Below are 24,839 nucleotides of genomic sequence, written 5' to 3' on the forward strand. Positions count from 1 at the left end.
CATGTCCGACCCCTTTCTCCCTCTCGGAGCTTCGGCCCAGGTGTGTTTGGCCCCAACATCAGCCTCAGAGCCGTCAGTCTCGGTGCCGGTAGGAGTCTTTGTCTCTTCGTAGCGGGGATCCCCTTCCCTGCCTGATAGGGGCGCCTTTGAGGTCATGAGGAGTGTGCTGGCCCCTGTGCCTGCTCCACGGTCGGCTCCTTCGGCACCTCCCTCTATGGTGCCTGCTTCAGTCTCTACCCGCTCTCTCGATCCCGAGCGTGTAGAACTGACGCTACAGGTAGCCCCATTGGGCGTATCCTCCTCTTCCGAGGCCTACCCTGATCCTTCAGGGGAGCCCCATCGAAAGAGAAAATGCAAGAGGAAGCATGTAGACTCCTCTGAGTCAGTCACATCAGACACTGACTTGGCTGACTAAGAAGGGTCCTCATGGTCCCCCTCTGAGGATGTCTCATTTTCTGACATCCTGGAGATTCTTAAGCAGAGGGGAAACTTCAAGGCGTCCTTCACTAACACCCCCTTTGGTTCTGACTTGTTTGGACCTCAGGTGAAGGATACATTGACCAGGTGCGAGCAGGAAGGCAAGACTCTCTCTGCCGTAGGAGTCTGTTTTTCCACCCCTTCTATACCTTACCCTAAGGGTCAGAAAGGTGGGAAAATGTGGTTCCGCAAACCTCAGGGAGTACTGCCTGACGAACGTGGTGAGCTTCCCACCAGAGGCAGAGGAGGGAACAATAATAGACACCGCCCGAGGGGCAGGGGGGGGGTCCGCAGAATCAGGGTAGCAGAGAATCCTTCTCTGGCAAACCCTTCCAGCACCCCTGAGGAGCTGCCCGACTGTCCACCTTCGGAGGCAGTCGGGGGAAGACTATCACTGTACCCCAGAAGCCTGGCATTCCCTCACGCAAGACAATTGGGTACGGTCGATCATATCAGAGGGTTAAAAATTCCCTTTACTCATACCCCACAACCGCCAAAAGGGCCCCTTCTAGACTTTCCACCCGGTCTGAGGCCTCAAGCAGCACTAGAAATTTCAAAGCTGCTAACAGGGGACTGGAGACCTATTTTGGATCTCAGCAGGCTGAAAAAGTCTGTTCAAAGAACAAAATTCTGGATGGTCACGCTTCAGTCCATTCTACCCTTCCTGGGTCAGGACAATTGGATGTGCTCTGTAGACCTTCAGGATGCGTACTATCATATCAAAATGAACAGGCGCTCCAGGAGGTTTCTCCGCTTCCGGCCGGGAGCCAGTCACTACCAATTCAGAGCCCTGCTCTTTGGCCTCACCACAGCCCCCAGGGTGTTTACCAAATGCATGGCAGTGGTTCCAGCTCACCTGAGACAAAGGATTCCAGGTGTTTCCATACTTAGACGACTGGCTTCTTACTGCCACCACCAAGCGTCAGCTACTTCATTCCAGGGAATTATACCCTCCACATTTGCAGCGAGCTAGGTATTTCTATAAACTCTAAAAAGTCTGCCTTGTCAGTCTATTACCTTCATAGGCGCCATTTTAAACACTGTGGAACTGTCAGCAAAACTGCCTGTACAAAGGATTTCAGACATTTGAGGTCACGTTCAAATCCTACTACAAGAGAGCAGAGTCCAGGCCAGATTCGTACTAAAAACCCTAGGTCTCATGGCAGCAGCTATCACATTACTCCCCCTAGCTTGCTTTCACATGCGGATCCTGCAATGGATGCTGTTTTCCCAGTGGTCCTTTCAACAGCTTCCAATGTCACACAGCATTCTAATCACTCAGTCATGCAAAAGACACCTTTCGTGGTGGATGGTCTCCCCTCAGTTTCTTCAGGGCAGACGCTTTGTCCTTCCTCCTCCTGCGGCTACTGTGACAACGGATGCCTCCCTGATCGGGTGGGGGGGGCATTTTCAAGGCAGGACAGTCTAGGGCATATGGCAGCCTTTCGAAAGCCACCTGCACACAAATGTCTTAGAAATGAGAGCGGTGCTTTTAGCGTTGCAGGCTCTTCAAGACTCTATACCCACCGGGACTATTGCAATTCAGACAGACAATATGTCTGTAGTGTGGTACATCAACAAGCAGGGCGGAACCAGGTCCTACCCCCTATGTCAAGAAGCACTCAGACTGTGGCAGTGGGCAATCTCTTCTCAACAGTCTCTGGTATCAACGCATATCCCCGGGAAGTCCAACGTCATAGCGGACAGGCTGAGCAGAGCCATTCTCATGCCCCACGAGTGGTCTCTCAACCAGCTAGTAGCGAAAAAAATCTTCAGGAGGTGTGGTCAGCCTTGCTGTGATCTTTTTGCAACCCCTCAAAATAGCAAGTGCCCAGAATTCTTCACCCTCTTTCCTCTCCCAGGCTTCCCCCCCAGAGATGCTCTAGTCCACGATTGGCCCCGGGGTCTTCTGTATGCTTTTCCCCCCTTTCCCTTAATTACTCAGCTAATCCAGAAAGCAACTGTTTTGAGATCCGGAATGATCCTTGTTGCCCCTTACTGGCCTCGACAAATTTGGTTCCCATTCCTGCAACGTCATCTACTAGATCAACCCTGGCATCTGGACCCAGCGCCAGATCTTCTGACCCATCAGTCGGGCGGGCTGCATCGATCTCTCCAATCTCTCAACCTCACAGCTTGGTTGCTCCACTTCCAACCCTAGCCAGGCTTCCCTCAATCTCTCATTCAGTTCGTGACATCATCCTCGCTTCGCACAAGTCTACTACCAGAAAGACTTATGCTAGCAAATGGAAGCGTTTCTCTGTTTGGGCAGGGGAGAAACAAGTTGATCCTTGAGTTTTTGGCAGAACTTTTTCAAATGGGATCTTCTTCAGCCACCATCAGAGTTCAGTTGGCAGCCATTGCGAATTTTCACGTTGGATTGTCAGAGACCAGCATTATGTCGCGCAAACTTTGTAAAGCCTTTCTAAAAGGAACCCTCTTACTTAGGTCCCCGATAAAAGATCCTCCCCCACCATGGGACCTAAATTTGGTGCTGTCATCTTTAAGTCTCTCTCCCTTTGAACCTGCGGCTTCCTGTTCATTAAAGTTGCTCTCTTGGAAAACTCTGTTTTTAATACCCTTCTCGCTGAAGTGATGGCTATCAGAACTTCAAGCCCTTTGTGTTCACCCTCCTTACCTTGTTTTTCACAAAGATAGAGTGTCACTTAGGATTAATCCATCCTTTTTACCCAAAGTACTCTCTGAAAAAAATCTGAATCAGACCATAGATCTCCCTGATGTTCTTCATTCCACATTGCTGCAGTCCTAACTATTGGGGGTAGTCCGCTGTCCAGTCGGCCCGAATACCAGAGTATATGGCTGACGTCGGTCAGGGCGCATTAGACTGACGTCAGTACGCCAGGGTACTAACGCGCATGACCGACGCCATATCCTCAGTCTTTTTGCCGCATGGTCCGATGCAGAAGCAGTTTTGAAGTGCAGGTTGGCGCTCTGAAATTTTCTGAAGTCGGAGTTTCAGACCGAATCAGAGTTGGCTAAGTACCCGTTGGGGAACATTTTGGTTTTTCTTGCCTCAGTATTTAACCGGATGTCAGAAAAGTGAATAACTGTATTTCTTGTGGGAAACAGATACCTCATAGGGATTACCATACCTTGTGTATACCTTGTTTAGGGCCTGAGCACGACGTTGTTGGATGCCGCTCTTGTGCTAGGTTTAACAAACGCACTATTAAGAGAAGGTTAGACTGTGCCAGGTTAGTGTTTGGGAAGCGTAATTATAAAATGCCGTCGGATGCTCCGACGCCTGGCCCAAGAAGCGCAAGGACAAAACAGCGAAGCCTAGGGTTGATGAACCGCAGTCCCGGACGCCGGTTCTTTAGAAGGCTCAGTGGAGCCAGAGGTTTTGCCAGGAGTTTCTTTGGAGTCTCAGGCAGAGACTTTACTGTTACAGGATGTGCCTTCTCAGGAGGTAGGCCAGGCTGAGGGGCCTTCTCAGGTAACTGTTCTTCCCTCTCTTCCCAAGGGAGTTAGAGCCTCTCCTTCTGTTTCCAAAACTTCTTTGAGAGGTAGGCCAAGTTTAGCTTCAGTGGGGGCTTCTCCTAGCACTTCAGGTTCTGTGCCTAAGAAACATATGCTTAAAATGGCAGAAGATTTGATTACTATGATTAGAGGTTCTATGCCTCCTCCTGATAAGAGGCCTAGGGTGGAACCTGAGTTAGATAGTTTTGAACAGTGTTCAGAGGCTTCTGAGTCTTCTGCGGAAGATTTGCAGGAGTATCCTCATTATTCTGATTCTGATGTGGATGATTCCACTCCTACAGCTTCTCCTCCTGAGGATTTCTCATTTTCAGAGACTCTGCATTCCATGAGGGAGCACTTTAAATGGGAAGGCCAGGATTACTCTGATTCCAGGAAAAGGCTTAGGAATTCTTGTTTTACCCCAGCATAGGCCCTTAGCTATACCTCCTGTGTTGAATGTGGTGGAAGATGTTTTGCAGAGGCTTCCTGAACCCTGATTCTTTGCCTCCTGCTCCTGTTAAACCTGATAGGTACTATAGGGTGCCTGAAGCTCATAAGTATCTTTTAAGAGTCCTAGGGCAGACCCGAAACTGTTTCTCAGGGACCTAAAGGTGTTAAGGCCTCTGTGGTTAAAAACCCTGTTCCCACTGATAAAGAGGCAAGGGCTTTGGATAGATGGGGAAAGAAAGTGTATACTTCTTCCACTTTAGCCATGAGGGCTTGAATTGTCAGTTTCACATGCTAAAATATCAAAATTATCTCCTTTCACAACTGAAATCTAAGGTGGATGCTTTGGCGGAAGGTATTGAGTGTAAAGAGTTGCTGGATTTAGTTCATGTGTCTGAACAAGTGGGTAAGCATTCTTTGCAATGTGGTTTTGATGCTGTACAGGCCTCCTCGAGGGTGGCTGCCACTAGTTCTGTTCTTCGCAGGCATGCCTGGTTGAGGGATCAGAATTTAGCTGAGCATGTTAAGACAAGGATTTTGGATGCTCCTTTACAGTCTGATGTGTTGTTTGGTTCGCCTGTGGAAGCAGTTTTAAAGAAAATGGAGGACAAAGCTAAGTCTATGCAAACTGTTAAAGATTTTTGCAGGTGCAGCCACCAAGTTTAGTAGAAATTGGCCTACTAAGGGATGGACATATCCTGCTTATGATTCCCAGTCTAGGGGTAGGTCTAGACGTGGTAGGGGCAGAGCTCAAGGTTCTTTTAGGCCTAGAACAGGGAGTTCACCTGCTCAGACTTCTGGTGAGGGCAGGGGTCAGTCCTTTCGTAAACAGACCCAATGACCTGCCTTTTCAGCTGCCAGTAGATTCTCGCCTGGCAGCTCCTTTGGGAGGAAGACTGTCTCTTTCAAAGAAAATTGGGATTTAATCACTCAAGACAGATGGGTGTTGGATATCATTCACCACGGTTACAGGTTTTATTTCCATACATTGCCCCTTTCAAAGGCATGCCAGACGCTCCTCCTCCACAAAGGAAAGAGGCTCACAAGCAAATTTCTCTGTTACTCCAAATAGGGGCCATTCAGCCAGTCCCTGTATCAGGAAGGCCTAGGATTTTATTCTCGCCTGTTCCTAGTACCAAAGAAGGGGAACACGTGGAGACCAATTTTGGATTTATCTATCCTCAACACTTATCTGGACATTCCAAAGTTCAAGATGTTGACGCTACAACAGCTTTTACCTCTGCTGGGCAAAGATCACTGGATGGTAACTTTAGATCTCAAGGAAGCTTACCTTCATGTGCCTATAAGACTAAGTTGCAGGAAGTATCTGCGCTGAGCTGGAAATTCTCATTATCAGTTCTCTGCATTGCCCTTTGGCTTATCTACTGCCCAGAGTATTCACAAAGGTTCTGGCTCCAGTGATAGCTTACTTCAGGCTAAAAGGAATTCAAATCTATCCTTACTTGGACGACTGCCTGATTCTGGCTCAAGAAAAGGAAGACCTTCTACAGCATCTGGAATATGTTATAGCAGTGCTAAGATGCCTAGGGTATTCTGTGAACGAAATAAAGTCCAGTGTAGTACCCTCTCAAGACATGTGCTTTCTGGGTGTGAGACTGAATACAGCAGCCCAGATGGCCTTTTAACCCCGGACAAACAAAAGAGTCTATCCCTTTACTTCCATCAACTATCTCATCAGTCCGGCTGACTGCAAGGACAGTCCTTCAAGCATTAGGGTTCATGGCATCTTGTATTCTGGTGCTTCCCAATGCCAAACTGCATATGAGGAAGCTGCAATGGTATCTCAAAATGTATGGACACAGCACTGCCAGGATTTGGACACTGTCATTCAAATAATACCTTGCCTTCAAAAAGAATTTTGTGGTGGGCTCAGGAATGTCACCTAAACAAGGGACTCTCTGTGACCCGCCAGAGGCGAGTCAGATTTTAACGACAGATGCCTCGGACATTGCTTGGGGAGCTCATCTAAATGGAAAGTGGATACAAGACAAGTGGCCTGCCAGACTACAGCATCTACATATCAACATGAAGGAGATGTTAGCAGTCCAGTTTGCATTAATGGCTTTCAAGGAGTTACTTCTTCCAGGGCAGGTGTTGATTCTAACAGACAACACAACTGTCATGTGGTACATCAACAAACAAGGGGAACACATTCTTATCCTCTATGCAGGCAAGCAATGATTTTATGGGAGACTGCGCTCAGCTTGCAACTAACTCTTCAGGCAAGGTTTCTGCCGGAGCACAGAACTCCTTAGCAGATGTGTTAAGCAGACAAATCATGGATCCCCACGAGTGGAAACTGGATCTTCATGTATTTCAGAAATTGACAGTGTCATGGGGAACTCCAGACATAGATCTGTTCGCTTCTCCACTAAACCACCAGCTGCCAAAGTTTTGCACAAAGGGGTTTCATCACACAGCTTGGAAAGTGGATGCTCTTTCTTTCAGTTGGAAAAATCTTCATGTGTATGCCTTTCCACCTCTGCCTCTTCTTCCAAAGGTGCTCTTAAAGGTCAGACAAGACAAGCCAAGGATGATTTTAATAGCTCCAGATTGGCCTCGCAACACTGGTACCCACTACTAAGGAGTCTGGTAAGGAAGCCTCCATGGCCTTTACCTTTGATTCCACATCTGTTATCTCAGAAGGACGGTCATCTGCTCAATGTCAAGCTTCACTCACTTCATCTAACAGCCTGGCATATTCTGTGTTGAAACACAGCAGGTCTCAACTTCCTCAACAAGTTTTAAATGTGATTATGGAAGCTAGAAGACCTAGTACAAGGAAAGTGTACGAGAAAAATGGAAGAGGTTTTTATTTTGGAGTACAGCAAAGAATTTGGAGATTTCTGAGCCTAATTTGAATGTGGCTCTTCAATATCTTACTGAGTTATTGGACAAAGGTTTGTCCTTCTCTTCCATTAAGATTCATGCTGCAGCAATTTCAGCTCACTATGATTGTGACCCACCATTGTTTTCGCATCCTTTGTTCAAGCAGTTTCTTAGAGGGCAAAGAATATAAGACCCCACGAGAGCTCCTACTCCTGCTTGGGATCTCAATTTTGTGTTGGAAAACTTACTCTACAACCTTTTGAGCCTGCGGCTACTGCTGAATTGAAATACTTGTCATGGAAGACTGCTTTTCTGTTGGCTATTACTTCTGCAAGAAGGGTGTCTGAATTGCAGGCCCTTATGGCAGTAGAGCCCTTTTTGATTTTCCATAAGGATAGGGTATCATTACGTACTAATCCTTCCTTTATGCCTAAGGTGGTTTCTAGTGTGGCTTTAAACCAAACTATTCATTTGCCTACTTTTTATGCAGACCCCCAAAATAAAGGGGAAAAGATTTTGCACACTTTAGATGTACATAGGCAATTGCGTTATTCTTTAAGCAGGACTAAGGATTTTAGGCAGTCTCAGCAGTTGTTTGTTTCTTTTGCTTTGAGTTCGCAGGGCAAGCCTGTGTCAAAACAAACTATTTCTAGGTGGATTGGGTTTTGCATTGCATTTTGTTATTCCCATCATGGCAAGGAGATTCCAGCTGGGATTAGGCCTCATTCCACTAGGGCTACTGCCACTTCAACAGCATTTCTAAGGGGTGGCAACTAAGGATATTTTGGAGGCAGCTACTTGGAGTTCAGTGCATACTTTCTCTAAGCATTATCACCTTCCTCTCTACTCTAAGTCTAGGGCTGGTTTTGCCACAGCTATTTTGCAAGGCATGTTGTCAGCTCCTGCTTCTTTATGATTTGCCAGCCTCCCTTACCTCTGCTTTGGGATTCTACCCAATAGTTAGGACTGCAGCAATGTGGAATGAAGAACATAGTACAGTTTTGTACCTACCATAAATGTAGATGTTCGAGGATCAACATTGCTGCAGTCCACCTCCCTCCTTCCCCTCTGTGTTTAGGGGTGGTTGTGTAGGTGAGGTTATATGCTGATATTTTTGTATATTTTTGTATATATTGTACATATTTTTGGTGCAGGTATATTGGGCCTTGTCTTTTTAGGGTCTTCTGACATCTGGGGCAAGAAAAGACTGAGGATATGACGTCGGTCATGCGCATTAGTACCCTGACGTACTGACGTCAGTCTAATGCGCCCTGACCGACGTCAGCCATATACTCTGGTATTCGGGCCGACTGGACAGCGGACTACCCCCAATAGTTAGGACTGCAGCAATGTGGATCCTCGAACATCTACATTTATGGTAGGTACAAAACTGTACTTTTTCTTCCCACTTTATACCAATAGGTCTGAACGGAAGTTACATTGTCTAGACGTTCACCGTCAATTACGCTTCTACCTGGATAGAACCAAGCAGACGAGGAAATCAGAACAGCTCTTCCTGTCTTACGCGGAAGGGAAACAAGGCCTGCCAGTTTCCAAAGTGACCTTGTCCAGGTGGTTGACCTCTGTTATCATGTTGATTTACCAATTGAGGCATAAAGAGCTCCCTATTAAGCCCAGAGCTCATTTAACCAGAGCATTAGTTTCTTCAGTAGCCTTTCGGGCAAGATTGCCAATGCATTCCATTTGTGCAGCGGCCACATGGGCCTCTCCTCATACCTTCATTTCTCATTACAAGCTGGACATGACCTCTAGAAGTAGGGCTGATTTTGGTTTCACTGTACAGGTGCTAGGGACGCTGTCCCATCCAGGAAGAATGAAGGCGAGATTGACAACTTAACATTGAGAAGTTATGTACTTACCATAACGTTCCATGTTAGTTGTCGTCTTCTCGCCTTCTTTCTTGCATCCCACCCTCCATCCCCCTAGCCTGGCAAGACCGAGAGTATCTTCTAAGATGTGTTATGAGAGTTATCTCCTTAGCTACCTCTTTCTTTTTCTTGGTAGCTCATAAGAGTTTTGTATACCTAGATGTATAGAGTTAGATATATATATATTATATCTTCTCAGTCATGGTGGGGACATGTATGTCCATAGTGTTAGCTATCAAATGAGATCTGGGTATATCACGCCTAGCATTATGGGACATAGGATAGCCTCGAGCCGGTAAAAATAGCTCTCGAGCTTTAGTAATAGGCCGAGCCAAGGTTCGGCTACAAACCCATCCAGCAAGAAAGAAGGCGAGAAGAAGACAACTAACATGGAACGTTATGGTAAGTACATAACTTCTCATTCTAGATTGATGCAGCTGTTAGTGGTGGGGTTTTAAATACTTATTAAAGCATTGTGAGAAGGTAAACGTTTTACTATTTTATTAAAGCATATTCATATGTACCTGAAGAACTTTTTCTGTTTATATTTTGCAATTTGTAATGTAGTTTATCATTTTTTTTCAAACAGGTGCTGGGTCATTTCTTTCATGTCCTGCAGGCTCACTCCAGTATCATGTTGGTCCTGTGTGATACAGTAGTATTGTGATCCTGCATGTACATACACTGTGTGCCTGCCATGCTGTAGATGTGTGTCTGTGTGTGATACAGTAGTAATGTGATCATGCATGTACATACACTGTGTCTGCCATGCTGTAGGTGTGTGCCTGTGTGTGATACAGTAGTATTGTGATCATGCATGTACATACACTGTGTGCCTGCCATGCTGTAGGTGTGTGTCTGTGTGTGATACAGTAGTATTGTCATCATGCATGTACATACACTGTGTCTGTCATGCTGTAGGTGTGTGTCTGTGTGTGATTCAGTAGTATTGTGATCATGCATGTACATACACTGTGTGCCTGCCATGCTGTAGGTGTGTGTCTGTGTGATACAGTATTATTGTGATCATGCATGTACATACACTGTGTGCCTGCCATGCTGTAGGTGTGTGTGTGTGTGTGTGATACAGTAGTATTGAGATCATGCATGTACATACACTGTGTGCCTGCCATGCTGTAGGTCTGTATGTGATACAGTAGTATTTTGATCATGCATGTACATACACTGTGTGCCTGCCATGCTGTAGGTGTGTGTGTCTGTGTGTGATACAGTAGTATTGTGATCATGCATGTACATACACTGTGTGCCTGCCATGCTGTAGGTGTGTGTGTCTGTGTGTGATACAGTAGTATTGTGATCATGCATGTACATACACTGTGTGCCTGCCATGCTGTGTGTGTGTGTGTCTGTGTGTGATACAGTAGTATTGTGATCATGCATGTACATACACTGTGTCTGTCATGCTGTAGGTGTGTGTCTGTGTGTGGTACAGTAGTATTGTGATCATGCATGTACATACACTGTGTCTGTCATGCTGTAGGTGTGTGTCTGTATGTGATACAGCAGTATTGTGATCATGCATGTACATAGACTGTGTGTCTGCCATGCTGTAGGTGTGTGTCTGTGTGTGATACAGTATTATTGTGATCATGCATGTGCATAAACTGTGTCTGCCATGCTGTAGGTGTGTGTGTGTGTGTGATACAGTAGTATTTTGATCATGCATGTACATATACTGTGTGTGTGCCATGCTGTAGGTGTGTGTCTGTGTGTGATACAGTAGTATTGTGTCATTCATGTACATACACTGTGCCTGCCATGCTGTAGGTGTCTGTGTGTGTGATACAGTAGTATTGTGATCATGCATGTACATACACTGTGTGCCTGCCATGCTGTAGGTGTGCATCTGTGTGTGATACAGTAGTATTGTCATCATGCATGTACATACACTGTGTCTGCCATGCTGTATGTGTGTGTCTCTGTGTGATACAGTAGTATTGTGATCATGCATGTACATACACTGTGTGCCTGCCATGCTGTAGGTGTGCATCTGTGTGTGATACAGTAGTATTGTCATCATGCATGTACATACACTGTGTCTGCCATGCTGTAGGTGTATGTCTCTGTGTGATACAGTAGTATTGTCATCATGCATGTACATACACTGTGTGCCTGCCATGCTGTAGGTGTGTGTGTTTTTTTTTTTTTTACACCGAGCTAATCGAAGGAAGGACACTCAGCAAACTCTGAGCTATAATATATAACATTAAGTATCCTGTTTTTTGTTTATTTTGTTCTTTATTTCTTTGTTATTTATAGCACTTTGTGTACTGTGTATTTTTTCTTGCTAGTTTCACTGTGTGTGAGGTATTAACTGGAAATTGTCCACTCTTATAAAGCATCTGTTGGGTTGTTTGTTTATGATAACTTGTTGCAGTTAAACTCTTTTTTCTAGTGGCTCCTTTAGCTGTTTAAAACTTTCATTTAAAGGCTCACTGCTGCTTTTCAGCTGTGAGTAACATTTCTGCAGTTTGTTCTATGTAGTGGGGATATTTGTAGCATTTCCATATTCAGGCTTGTATTTGGGCCTAGTGTTTGTGGAGGCTGTGTGTCTGAGCACATAATTCAGGGACATCTTGTTTTAGCCAAAGCCGTCAGGCATTTCAGTGAGAGAGAATTGTTTGAGGTCATTGGCTGACTGAGGTCTCCTGGACTACAGCTTAGACTAGTTGGTGGCTTTGCAGTTGCCCGCCCCTAGTGTAAATTCGATCTGGGACCCTCCTCCCAGTCTAGTGTCATTACCTCATTCTACCCAGTACAGGGAGAGCATTTGAGAAAGCCATTCAGTTTAGTTTCTGCTACTCCTTTCTCTCTTTCCTTTCTCTCTTTCCACAAAAAAAAAAAAACTTATCTGCTTTTACTGTATTTGTGTTTTTTCCTACTTTATTTTGCTTTTGCATCATCTTAAAAGTACTTAATTGTATTTATTACTGATTGGTGTAACTCATTCTAAACCTTTTAGTTTAAGCACCTGGGCTTCAGACCAGTTTTACATAAAGAAGGTTTGTGGTCTGCACTGTAGTGGCAGAACAGGTAGCTTACATCCTTCTAAGTTGGGAACTGCTGATTGAGGGCTCAGTGTCTGTTATTCTAAAACTATATTAATTCTGGTTTAAGCACTTGGGCTTGAGGCCAGTTATTTTACATTAAGAAGGTTCGTGTTCTGCACTCTTTTGGGAGGAGAGGCTGGACTCTCTCCTTAAGAGCTGGGAATTTCTGGTTAAAGGCTTATAGTGCCTCCATATTTGAACTGCTTCTTACTGAAATTGGTACACCTTGTTTGCTGTAGCATAGACTAGATCCAGGCCAGCTGAATCTAGCTTTGTTTGTATAACTTGAGCACTAATCCAGGCATTCTTTAAAGCATTCAGTTGTTTTTATTACTGCTTGGTAGTAACTTGATTAAAGTGTAGCTATAATTTCTAAGTCTTTTGGATTAAGCACTTGGGCTTCAGACCAGTTGTTTTACATTAGGAGGGTTTGTGGCCTGCACTGTGGTGGCAGGACAGGTAGCTTACATCCTTCTAAGTTGGGAACTGCTGATTGAGGGCTCATTGTCTGTTATTCTAAAAGTGTATTGGTTCTGGTTTAAGCACTTGGGCTTCAGGCCAGTTATTTTACATTAAGAAGGATTGCGGTCTGCACTCTTGTGGGAGGAGAGGCTGGACTCTGCCCTTCTGAGCTGGGAATTTCTGGTTAAAGGCTTATAGTGCCTGCATATTCTGTTTCTTACTGAAATTGGTACACCTTGTTTGCTGTAGCATAGACTAGATCCAGGCCTGCTGAATTTAGCCTTGTTTGTATGCTTGTTGTTTGTTTATTTCCCTGAAACGCTAATTCCACCTAAAACGTGGCCTTTTAGCACTTCTGTGGATCCCTAGTGATATCTGCATTGCTTACTGTACTTATTTCCTTGTTTCACTTGAAAGAAAGTTACTGTTTGTCGTTTTTGCATTTAAGTTACCTGTAACACATTGCATTTAAGTTACCTGGCACTTGCTCACTAAAGCAATTATATAAGTCAGCTCTAAAAAATTAAAAGCACTACACCCTCACAAACTTGAGTACCTTGTTCCCCATTGGCCCTTTTTTCAATTATAAAGGAATTCCCAATACTATTCTAGCATGTCCAAAGGTCAGTTGTAAATCTCCTCTCCGGTCCAGCTGGTGAATCTGGGAATCTTGAGGCAATGTTACAACTGCCTCATGTACACAGACAACCCTCTCCTCCTCCCAACAAATTCCAACACGTGAGAGATGCAACCATATAGCCAAACTGGAGGCTAAGCTCTCTCAACTCAGTACTGGCGTAACCAGTCAGGAGGAGAAGGAAACCACACTCACTACAATTCCAGTCTCACATAGACCTACCATGACAACAAACCACACACATAAACACACAAAAACATGCTCTGAGGCTCTAAATAAAAGTCTGCCTAAGCAGCAGAGACCTCCATAGCAGACACCCAAGCAACCGCTACCCCAAAACAAAACACGTGCAACACATAGCTCACAAAGCCAGTGTGCCGAACAGTCACAGCCCTTAAGGCTAAACAACACACCTGATACACTTGTAATAGGTGACTCTATCGTCAGGCACACTGACGTCCCGTTCACCAGGCTGAACAAGGAGAAGGTCACGGTGAGCTGCCTGTCTGGCGCTAGGATCCGCCACATAACACAAGCACTCAAGTCACTCCAAGGCAAGTACAAATATGACTCAGTCATTGTCCATGCTGGTGTGAATGACGTGAGACGTACTTCCCTGGACTACATGAAAAGAGACATAGAGGAGCTCTCTGAGCATGTAGCCCAGGCCGGTATGACCCGGACCTTGAGTAGCATCTTACCCTCACCAAGAATGATGCCACAATATGAAGACAAGATGATCAATTTCAACAATTGGCTTAAGTATTGGTGTCATTCAAAGGGGATCCAATGCCTGTCAGCCTGGGATGACATGCTCGACAAGCCACGATGCTTCACTAGGGACGGCTTGCACCTGTCACCCCTGGGCTTTCGGATATTGGCAAAGGCTCTTGCTACCCCCATAGTGCCTTTTTTAGGCAAGGCTCAAAAGACAAATCAACCTCCATAGGTATCACAAGGGATAAGAAACTAAGAGTAATGCTACTCAACGCCAGAAATCTAAACCTCAAGATGCACAGACTCGAAACTCTCTTAGCATGGAGAACATTGATATCTGTGCAGTAACAGAAACCTGGTTCAAGGCTCCCGAGAGCACCCCAGCACTACCAGGTTATACCTCATACCATGCTTTTCGGCCCCAAAACTTGGACCGAACCACAAAAGGAGGGGGAGTATCAATATTCGTCAAAGATACCCACACCTCCAGGTTGGTGGCACAGCACGAAGCATCAGAGACTATCCATGTGCAACTAACAGTGGGTAAAACTGCCTTCCAGTCTATAGCCTGCTACAGACCACCCTCCCAAACACAGGAACCCCACTCTGCCTTCCTGAGAATACTGGAAAATATGAAGGTCTCTCCAAACACCATTATATTGGGTGACTTGAACTACCCAAACATAGACTGGGAGCATTACTCTAGCTCCAACACCCTAGCCCAAAGATTCCTAGAATTTATAAACTCAAATGCTATGAAACAACTTCTTACCACTTCCACAAGAGGGGAAAACATACTGGACCTGATCATCACCAACATGGGGACACTATGCTCCAGAACAGAAGTGTATCCCTCACTGGTAAGATCAGACCATAAACTAATCTCACTGGATATTCACATCCCGACCCCACCCCCTGCCCAGAAAACCACAGTGAAAAACTTCTCTAAAGCAAATTTCACACGCCTCAAAACCGAGGCGGAATCCTTCAAAGCCCCCCGGGCCTGTGGAAAATATGGCCCAGACCGCAGAATCCTTTATAAACACATTCTATGAACACCTTCAGGAATGCATGGATCATGCAATCCCAAATAAAACCAAGACCCAATCCTCCAAGGGCAGACGTCCTGTCTGGTGGACCCCAGCCATAAACAAACTATACAATAGAAGGAGGAAGCCGCTACTACGTGATGGAGCAAAATCCCAAAAAGGGAAGGCATCTCTGATCAGTATTAGCAAAAAACTACGGGCACTCATAAAATCGTCTAAGGCCAGCTTCGAGAGAAAAATTGCACAGGACACTAAGGATAATCACAAGGCTTTCTTTAGTTATGTTAGGAACCTGGGTGGGAATTCCCAGATATGCTCAGAATTAGTCCAAAATGAAAAAAATACACAGAGCCCACAGACATTGCCAACATCCTAGCTGACGGGTTCAGTGCAAACTTCCCCCCCCCCTCCCCACCAAAAGGGCAAATATCTATCCGAACAGAGTGCTGCCCCCCTGACATCTCAGATGCTCAGGTAAGAGCCGCCTCCAAAGCAAAAACACAGCATCAGTGGGACCAGATGGTGTCCCAGGCTGCGTCCTACATGAACTCCAAGAAGAGCTAAACCCAAACATAAAACTACTGTTCAATCTTAGCCTTACTACAGGATATGTACCCAAAGAGTGGCATACAGCAACAGTGGTCCCTCTCCACAAAGTTGGTGCCTCAACAGATCTTGGAAACTATCGCCTCATAATCCTGACTAGCTTGGTCTGCAAAGCTATGGAAAGGATCATCATGGACCTCATAAATAAAGATATTGGGGACCTACAGACACTGGATCCTACCCAGTTTGGCTTTAAGGGCAGATCCTGCCTCTTAAACCTGGTCGATTTCTTTGAAACAAGTCACCAAGGCCATTGACGAGGGGAAGGTGGTCCACACAGCCTACCTGGACCTAGCAAAAGCCTTCGATACAGTACCCCACTCGGGCATTATAGATAACCTCACCAGCTTAAATATAAACCCCTATGTCACTAGATGGGTTGCAAACTGGCTCAAGGACAGAACCCACATGGTTAGAATTGCTGGAGCCATGTCAGACTCCAAACCAGTTACAAGTGGCATCCCACAAGGCTCAGTCCTGGGACCTCTCTTGTTTGTTATGTATTTCTCGGCGGTACAGGCCAACACGGAAGGACTGTGGCTGACCAAGTTCGCAGATGACTGCAAACTGGGCGCCATAATCAACTCTCCAGCCCACACAAGCATCCTCCAAAAGGGCCTCATAGAAACAGACAACTGGTGCCAGAGCCATGGCCTCAAGCTAAACGCCAAAAAGTGTATAGTCATCCCCTTTGGCAAAAACAAAGTGCCCACAAATTACCACATAGGTGGTAATCCATTAAGTACAGAAGAAGTCATTAGGGACCTGGGGACCCAAGTTGATAGCAGTCTCTCATTTGACAACCACGTGGCCAAAGTGGTTATAAAAACATTTTATATAGCCCACCTAATCATGAAGGGATTCACATCTAGATCAGGGGAGGTCCTCGTGCCTCTTTACTCATCCCTCATCAGGCCCATAATTGAGTACAATGCCCCTTTTGGTATGTACCTTACCAGACACCTGCAGCAACTGTAAAGACCCCAAAAGTACCTCACCAAGAGGATCAAAGGGCTTAAACAGATGCCATATGCTGCCCGGTTAAAGAAACTCCAGCTCTACCCAGTGGCATACAGCCTGCTCAGAGGCGATCTGTGCCTGACATATAAAGCCATGTCCAACCTGGAATTAATGGACATGCTGCACCTCAGAAAATCCAAATCTCATCGAGCTACGCACTCGAGAGACTTGAACCTCAGCACTGAAATAAATAGGACATGCTGGAGGGACAGATTCATAACCCAGAGGCTCCCTTCACTCTGGAATAAAATCCCAGTCCAGGTTAGGCAGAGTCCCATATTGACTCTCTTCAAGAGGAATCTTGATGAGTGGATGGGATATCGTAGGTTTACCCCGGCTATCACTTCTGTGTCACTGTTAGACAGAGGCACAGTATACTAACCTCAAAAAAAGGCATAACAAAATTAATTTAAAATGGGTGGCGAAAGCCAAACACACTCTGGCTAGGCTTATAAATGCCCTAGGGCAGATAGCCTAGTATGAAACTATGATACAGTAGTATTGTGATCATGCATGTACATACACTGTGTCTGCCATGCTCTAGTTGTGTGTCTGTGTGTGATACAGTAGTATTGTCATCATGCATGTACATACACTGTGTCTGCCATGCTGTAGGTGTGTGTCTGTGTGATACAGTAGTATTGTGATCATGCATGTACATACACTGTGTGCCTGCCATGCTGTAGGTGTGTGTGTGTGTGTGTGTGTGATACAGTAGTATTGTGATCATGCATGTACATACACTGTCCCTGCCATGCTGTAGGTGTGTGTGTGTGTGAAGCAGTAGTATTGTGGTCATGCATGTACATACACTGCCTGCCATGCTGTATGTGTGTGTCTGTGTGTGGTACAGTAGTATTGTCATCATGCATGTACATACACTGCCTGCCATGTTGTAGGTGTGTGTGTGTGTCTGTGTGTGGTACAGTAGTATTGTGATCATGCATGTACATACACTGTGTGCCTACCATGCTGTAGATGTGTGTAGGTGTGTGTGTGAGCTAGTCGTATTGTGATTATGCGTGTGCATACACTGTCTGCCATGCTGTAGGTGTGTGTCTGTGTGTGATACAGTATTATTGTGATCATGCATGTACATACACTGTGTCTGCCATGCTGTAGGTGTCTGTCTGTGTGTGATACAGTAGTATTGTCATCATGCATGTACATACACTGTGTGCCTGCCATGCTGTATGTGTGTGTCTGTGTGTGATACAGTAGTATTGTGATCCTGCATGTACATACACTGTGTCTGCCATGCTGTAGGTGTGTGTCTGTGTGATACAGTAGTATTGTGATCATACATGTACATACACTGTGTCTGCCATGTTGTAGGTGTGTGTGTGTGATAGTCTTATTGTGATCATGCATGTACATACACTGTGCGCCTGCCATGCTGTAGGTGTGTGTCTGTGTGTGATACAGTAGTATTGTGATCATGCATGTACATGCACTGTGTCTGCCATGCTCTAGTTGTGTGTCTGTGTGTGATACAGTAGTATTGTCATCATGCATGTACATACACTGTGCGCCTGCCATGCTGTAGGTGTGTGTGTGTGTGTGATACAGTAGTATTGTGATCATGCATGTACATACACTGTGTCTGCCATGCTGTATGTGTGTGTCTGTGTGTGATACAGTAATATTGTGATCATGCATGTACATACACTGTGTGCCTGCCATGCTGTAGGTGTGTGTCTGTGTGTGATACAGTAGTATTGTGATCATGCATGTACATACACTGTGTGCCTGCCATGCTGTAGGTGTGTGTCTGTGTGTGATACAGTAGTATTGTCATCATGCATGTACATACACTGTGCCTGCCATGCTGTAGGTGTGTGTCTGTGTGTGATACAGTAGTATTGTGATCATGCATGTACATACACTGTGTGCCTGCCATGCTGTAGGTGTGTGTCTGTGTGTGATACAGTAGTATTGTGATCATGCATGTACATACACTGTGTGCCTGCCATGCTGTAGGTGTGTGTCTGTGTGTGATACAGTAGTATTGTCATCATGCATGTACATACACTGTGTCTGCCATGCTGTAGGTGTGTGTCTGTGTGTGATACAGTAGTATTGTGATCATGCATGTACATACACTGTGTGCCTGCCATGCTGTAGGTGTGTGTCTGTGTGTGATACAGTAGTATTGTGATCATGCATGTACATACACTGTGTGTCTGCCATGCTGTAGGTGTGTGTCTGTGTGTGATACAGTAGTATTGTGATCATGCATGTACATACACTGTGTGCCTGCCATGCTGTAGGTGTGTGTCTGTGTGTGATACAGTAGTATTGTGATCATGCATGTACATACACTGTGTCTGCCATGCTGTAGGTGTGTGTCTGTGTGTGATACAGTAGTATTGTGATCATGCATGTACATACACTGTGTGCCTGCCATGCTGTAGGTGTGTGTCTGTGTGTGATACAGTAGTATTGTGATCATGCATGTACATACACTGTGTGCCTGCCATGCTGTAGGTGTGTTTCTGTGTGATACAGTAGTATTGTGATCATGCATGTACATACACTGTGTGCCTGCCATGCTGTAGGTGTGTGTGTGTGATACAGTAGTATTGTGATCATGCATGTACATACACTGTGTGCCTGCCATGCTGTAGGTGTGTGTCTCTGTGTGATACAGTAGTATTGTCATCATGCATGTACATACACTGTGTCTGCCATGCTGTAGGTGTGTGTCTGTGTGTGTGATACAGTAGTATTGTGATCATGCATGTACATACACTGTGCGCCTGCCATGCTGTAGGTGTGTGTGTGTGTGATACAGTAGTATTGTGATCATGCATGTACATGCACTGTGTGTCTGCCATGCTGTAGGTGTGTGTCTGTGTGCCAAAAGAGTGACGAGATTAGTGCATGACAGGTGGTGGGTCAGCCGCTGTATATCATGCAGCCAGTGATCTACCAGCCTACACATTATGTACCTGATGGATTTTATGCACACTTTCATTATAATGGGATTTGTAGCTTATTCTGTTATGGTGCCCACCAGTCTGACCTAGAGCCACTTCCTGCTGTGGTAATTGCAACAGCTGTAATCATTCCTTATTTTGATAGTGACAGAGAAACACAAATATCATCAGGTCTGCTTTGTTTACTACATCCAGAAAGAGCTAACACTCCTGGCAGTGCCAGTATGGGTACTGATATGATACGATATTCCAAGTCTTGTTAATGTGAATCCCAGTAGCAAGAGTGAGTGAGCAAAAAATAGACCTACACATACTAAATCTGTGACTCCTGTTTCTCAAAATGTTCCCTTTTCTCTGAGATGTGAGAATCTAATGCTTGGCATGTATAAATTTGGTGGGACCTGCCCTCCCCCCCATTGGAGGTTATGGGAGGGCTTGCACCCCTATGTAAAACAACTTCACGGGAAAACAGCAATATTAATTGTTCCCTGTATATCTGACACTTTTTGGGTAATTGTAGGGATCATATTTACAAACCTTTGACTTACAGTAGGGAACTGTAAATTTGACAGCGCTTATGTTGACATATGTGTGCCTGGAGATGTTTTGCCCAGGTTGTTTTTTATGTAAGCTACAGGTATAGTGTTTCATGCATTCTTTCTTCCCATTGAGGTCTGTAGTATATTACCTGCTGCTTGTGGTGAAACTTGTGGTAAATTGCCATTCATCATACTTCTTTCTCACTTGGTGTGTGTGTGTGTGTGTGTGTGTGTGTGTGTGTGTGTGTGTGTGTGTGTGTGTGTGTGTGTGTGTGCCCATGCGGGCACACCCCCCACGCGCGCAGGTGTGTGTGTCTTTCAATCCTCTTCGACATATTGACACACTATGATCAGGATCTGTGCTGCATTCAGTTCACATGATCTGCTGCCACAGTCTGTTATAACACTGTGCCTGCTGTGCTGAAGTAAGTTGGCAGCACGTGACTCTATTGTATGCAGAAGGGCCGTCTCTTTAGAGGTGTAGGTCTTCATTCTGTGTTATTGCATGGTAGCAGTATGTGTGTAATACTCCACCCTAGTAGCCATGTCAGATGACAACATACATCTCCTGTACTCCTTTCTTACCTGCTACTACACACGGAATTAGAGTCAGGGTGTTGTTTGCCTTTGCTTGGGCTAGTCCTTCTACAAATCACATTACTATGTATGGATACCTGTGGCAAGGGCAAAAAAATATGTACAAAGGAATTTGGGCTGTGTTTGTGAGGATGGTTTTACAAATGATTTCTTATGCATCAGTATAGCCGAATTTTGGCAAAGCTAATGTTTTTATCTGTAGAAATATATGAATAGTAAGCTGCTTAAATGATTACCTTGTTCTAATATGAACTCATAAAACTTTCACATTAAGCCTGCAGGAGCAAGCAACCATGTGCGAGTCAACACCTGATGTCATTGCTGAAGAAATATCTGAATTCAAAACATGCCAAGAGCCCCACATGCCGCATGTCTTCAAGACATGATTCCCTTCAGACTGTAAAGGGGAAGGAGAACGTCAAATGCCATGACAGAGCCCACAGTGGAGAGAAACATTTGGACAAATTAACAAAATGGAAGAAAACGTATAAATGTACATGTGGCAAAACGTTTATACGGAAGCAGAACTTCACATACCATAGCAGAACCCACAATGGAGAAAAACCATATATATGTACATGTGGCAAAACTTTTATGCGGAAGCAGAACTTCACATACCACAGCAGAACCCACACTGGAGAAAAACCATATAAATGTACCACATGTGGTAAAGCATTTAGGTGGAAGCAGTATCTCACACACCATAGACGAATCCATACTGGGGAACAACCATATAAATGTGCAACATGTGGCAAGAGTTTTACATTTCAGAAGTCCCTCATATGTCATGAAGTAGTACACAATGTTGATAGACCATATAAATGCGACACATGTAATAAGACTTTTAAAGGTAAGCGGAATCTTGCATATCATGAGAAGATCCACTCTGGCGTGAAACCACATAAATGTGAAATATGTAACAAAACATTTATAAGGAAAACCCAGCTCACAGTCCATAACACTACTCATAGTGGGGCTCGACCTTATAAATGTGCAACATGCGGTAAAAGATTCAAACAAAGGGCTCACCTTGTAAACCATGAGGGAACGCATTCTCAAGAGAAGCCGTATAAATGTTCAACATGTGATAAGAGTTTTAAAAGTAAGAGCGATCTCAAATTCCATAAGTATGTTCACAGTGAGATTAAACCACATAAATGTGCAACATGTGACAAAAGATTTACAAGGAAGGAACACCTCTTATCCCATGAGAAAATCCACACTGGTGAGAAACCACATCAGTGTACAACATGCGGCAAACGATATATCCACAAACATACCCTTGTATTGCATGAGAGAACCCACAGTGGGGAGAAGCCATATAAATGTGCAACATGTGATAGGAGCTTTACACAAAAGTCGATCCTGGTATCTCATGAAAGAACGCACAGAGAAAAGCTTTATAAATGTGCATCTTGTGATAAGGGGTTTAGTGAAAAGCGGTACCTCTTGGATCATGAGAGAACCCACACAGGTAATGCATTGTATAAATGTACGGCATGTGACAAGTGTTTCTTTCATAAGAAAACCCTTAGCTACCATATGAAAATCCACACAGGTGAAAAGCTGTACAAATGTACGAAGTGTGACCGGAGTTTTCCATTAAAGCAAGGCCTCACATATCACATGAGAACGCACACTGGTGAAAAGCCATATCAGTGTGCAACTTGTGACAAAAGATTTATGGACAGGTCTCATCTTTTACTTCATGAAAAAATCCACACTGGTGAGAAACCACATAAATGTGGAACATGTAGCAAAAGATTCTTAAGGAAATCTCACCTATTAGTTCATGAACAAACACACACTGGAAAGCGGCCTTATAAATGTGACACATGTGACAAAAGATTTATACGAAAGTCGCATCTTGTATGCCATGAAACAACACACACTGGTGAGAAACCATATAAATGCACAGTATGTGACAAAAGGTTCAGACAGAAGACTAATCTCAGATCCCATGAAAAAACCCATTCTGGGGAGAAACCATATAAATGTGCATCATGTGACAAGAATTTTCTTTCCAAGTCTCGGCTTACAATACACGAGAGAACACACACTGGGGAGAAGCCATATAAATGCTCATTTTGTGACAGGAAGTTTAGTGGGAAGAAGTATCTTAGAGGTCATGAGAAAACCCACACTGGTGATGGACTATATAAATGTGCAACATGTGACAAGAGTTTTCCATTCAAAGAAAGCCTCAAATATCATGAGAGAACTCACAGTGGTGAAAAACCATATAAATGTAGAACATGTGACAAAAGACTGTCAAACAAAGCCAGTCTCTCATATCATGAGACAAGTCACACTAAGGAAAAGCCATATAAATGTGCAACATGTAACAAAGGATTTTTGTGCATGTCTAACCTTACCTACCATGAGACAACACATACTGGGAAGAGAAATAAAAAAAGGAAGAGCAGTCTTGGCAGATGTCACAGAGTGAAGTAGTACAGATTTCATTAACTTTAAAAATGCCCTAACGTAAAAGTGGGGTCTGTTTCAGTCACTGTATTAAAAGTATTAATGTTTGAAGAAATTACAAAGGAAAGCATGAGACCCTGCCAAGCAACACAAAGGTAAAGCATGGATGAAAGCACCTAGAAGTTCTGAAGCACAGGTCATAGTGTGGAAGGACAAGGTTAGGAAATGCTCCCACCTGGAAATTTATTTCCAGATGTACAGTGCTGATCATGAAAACAAGAACATACTTGCAGTATAATTGAGGTTGAATAAAAAAATATAGGTACATGTACCTTAAAATGATGCTAGGCTGATGAACAAAAGTTCAGTTGGAGTTTCACAGCAAGGGGAAGGAGCAGGAAACAAGCGGCAACTCTGATGCAGGCAGTGTTGTGAAGTGATGGGCCAATGAGTTCCCATATGAAGGAACTACAGAGGGTATGTCACTGGAAGGTACTCTGAACTTTCTGTAGAATACTCACACGAAACGGGGAGCAAAGAATGTGCCCTCACTTTAGAAGAAAATGGTTTAAGGGAAGAGTTTCTTGATTTAATAGAGACGGATAGAAATAAGATTGATGAAAGAAACAGATTACAGAAAGTAAATAAGACCCAAAATGTTACGTTGTAATAAACAGAGGCGCACAATAGTCAAGATTATTAACAGAAATTCGTGATATAAGTAAGCAGATTATATTACTATGCAGCTAAATTAATAATAGTCCTACTACAAAAACAGAGCAATAAGGGGGAGGAAGAGAAGAAATAAAATCCCATCATGGAAGCACTGAATAAAAGTGTCACCATTAGAATATCGAAGAGGGATCCAATCACCAAAAATAGTTAAGATAGACGTGATGAAACCAATGCATGGTATCAGAACAGCCCAGGATCTATGATATACCATTGCAAATAAAGCAAAGATATCGACACAGGCAGAAAAAGTTAGATGATGTTCAGGTAAATATAAAGGAAAAGTACAAGGTAAGCAATTCATTGATGACCCAAAAAGTTTTATAGAGAGCTAGGAATAGAAACATTACCAAAAGAAAAAAATAGACACATTTTGGAGAAATATTTATGAAAACCCAGTGGAACATAGCAAAGATGTTGAATGGGCAGAAAAATTAAAAGAAACCACGAGGAGTTAAAATGTACAGCATATGAAATGGGGTGAAGTAGCCAAAGAAATTGAAACAAAAGTTAAGAAAAGCTACTGACTGGAAAAACCCCAGGCCAAGATGCAGTACCTAATAATATCTGGCTAAAAGTATTAATATCTTTACACACAGATTTAGGCCTGAGTACAAATTACTTACATGCACATCTCAAAAAGACACCAACAGGAATACATGATACTATTTGAGTGAACCTGTAAACCATCCTAAAATCTGTAGACCAATAACTTGCCTTCTGATGATATAGAAACTGTATGCTGGAATTGATGCAGACAGAGTTTATAGTCATTTAGGGGAAAAACTCATGGTAATAGAGCAACAAGGTAACAAAAGAAAGTCGTAAGAAGCAAAAGATCATGTGTTAAAGATATAATACAAAATTGCAGAAAGAGGAGAACTTTAAGTTTGGCATGGA

At 44.1% G+C, this 24,839-nt stretch overlaps 1 protein-coding gene across 1 annotated transcript in view; it reads left to right on the forward strand.

Moving 5' to 3' along the window:
• The window catches only part of LOC122815111 (zinc finger protein 845-like), a 226,219-nt gene extending 201,923 nt beyond the window's left edge, over positions 1-24,296 (forward strand). The window contains exon 2 of the mRNA XM_044087354.1: positions 21,055-24,296. Coding sequence (XP_043943289.1) covers positions 21,093-23,234 — 2,142 coding nt within the window. The 5' untranslated portion in view covers positions 21,055-21,092 and the 3' untranslated portion in view covers positions 23,235-24,296. The remainder of the gene's footprint in view (positions 1-21,054) is intronic.
• The last annotated feature ends 543 nt before the right edge of the window (positions 24,297-24,839 follow it).

Source organism: Protopterus annectens, chromosome 11.part0 (genome assembly GCF_019279795.1).
Source record: "Protopterus annectens isolate FY-2018-M chromosome 11.part0, PAN1.0, whole genome shotgun sequence".
NCBI classification, from domain to species: Eukaryota; Metazoa; Chordata; order Ceratodontiformes; family Protopteridae; genus Protopterus; species Protopterus annectens.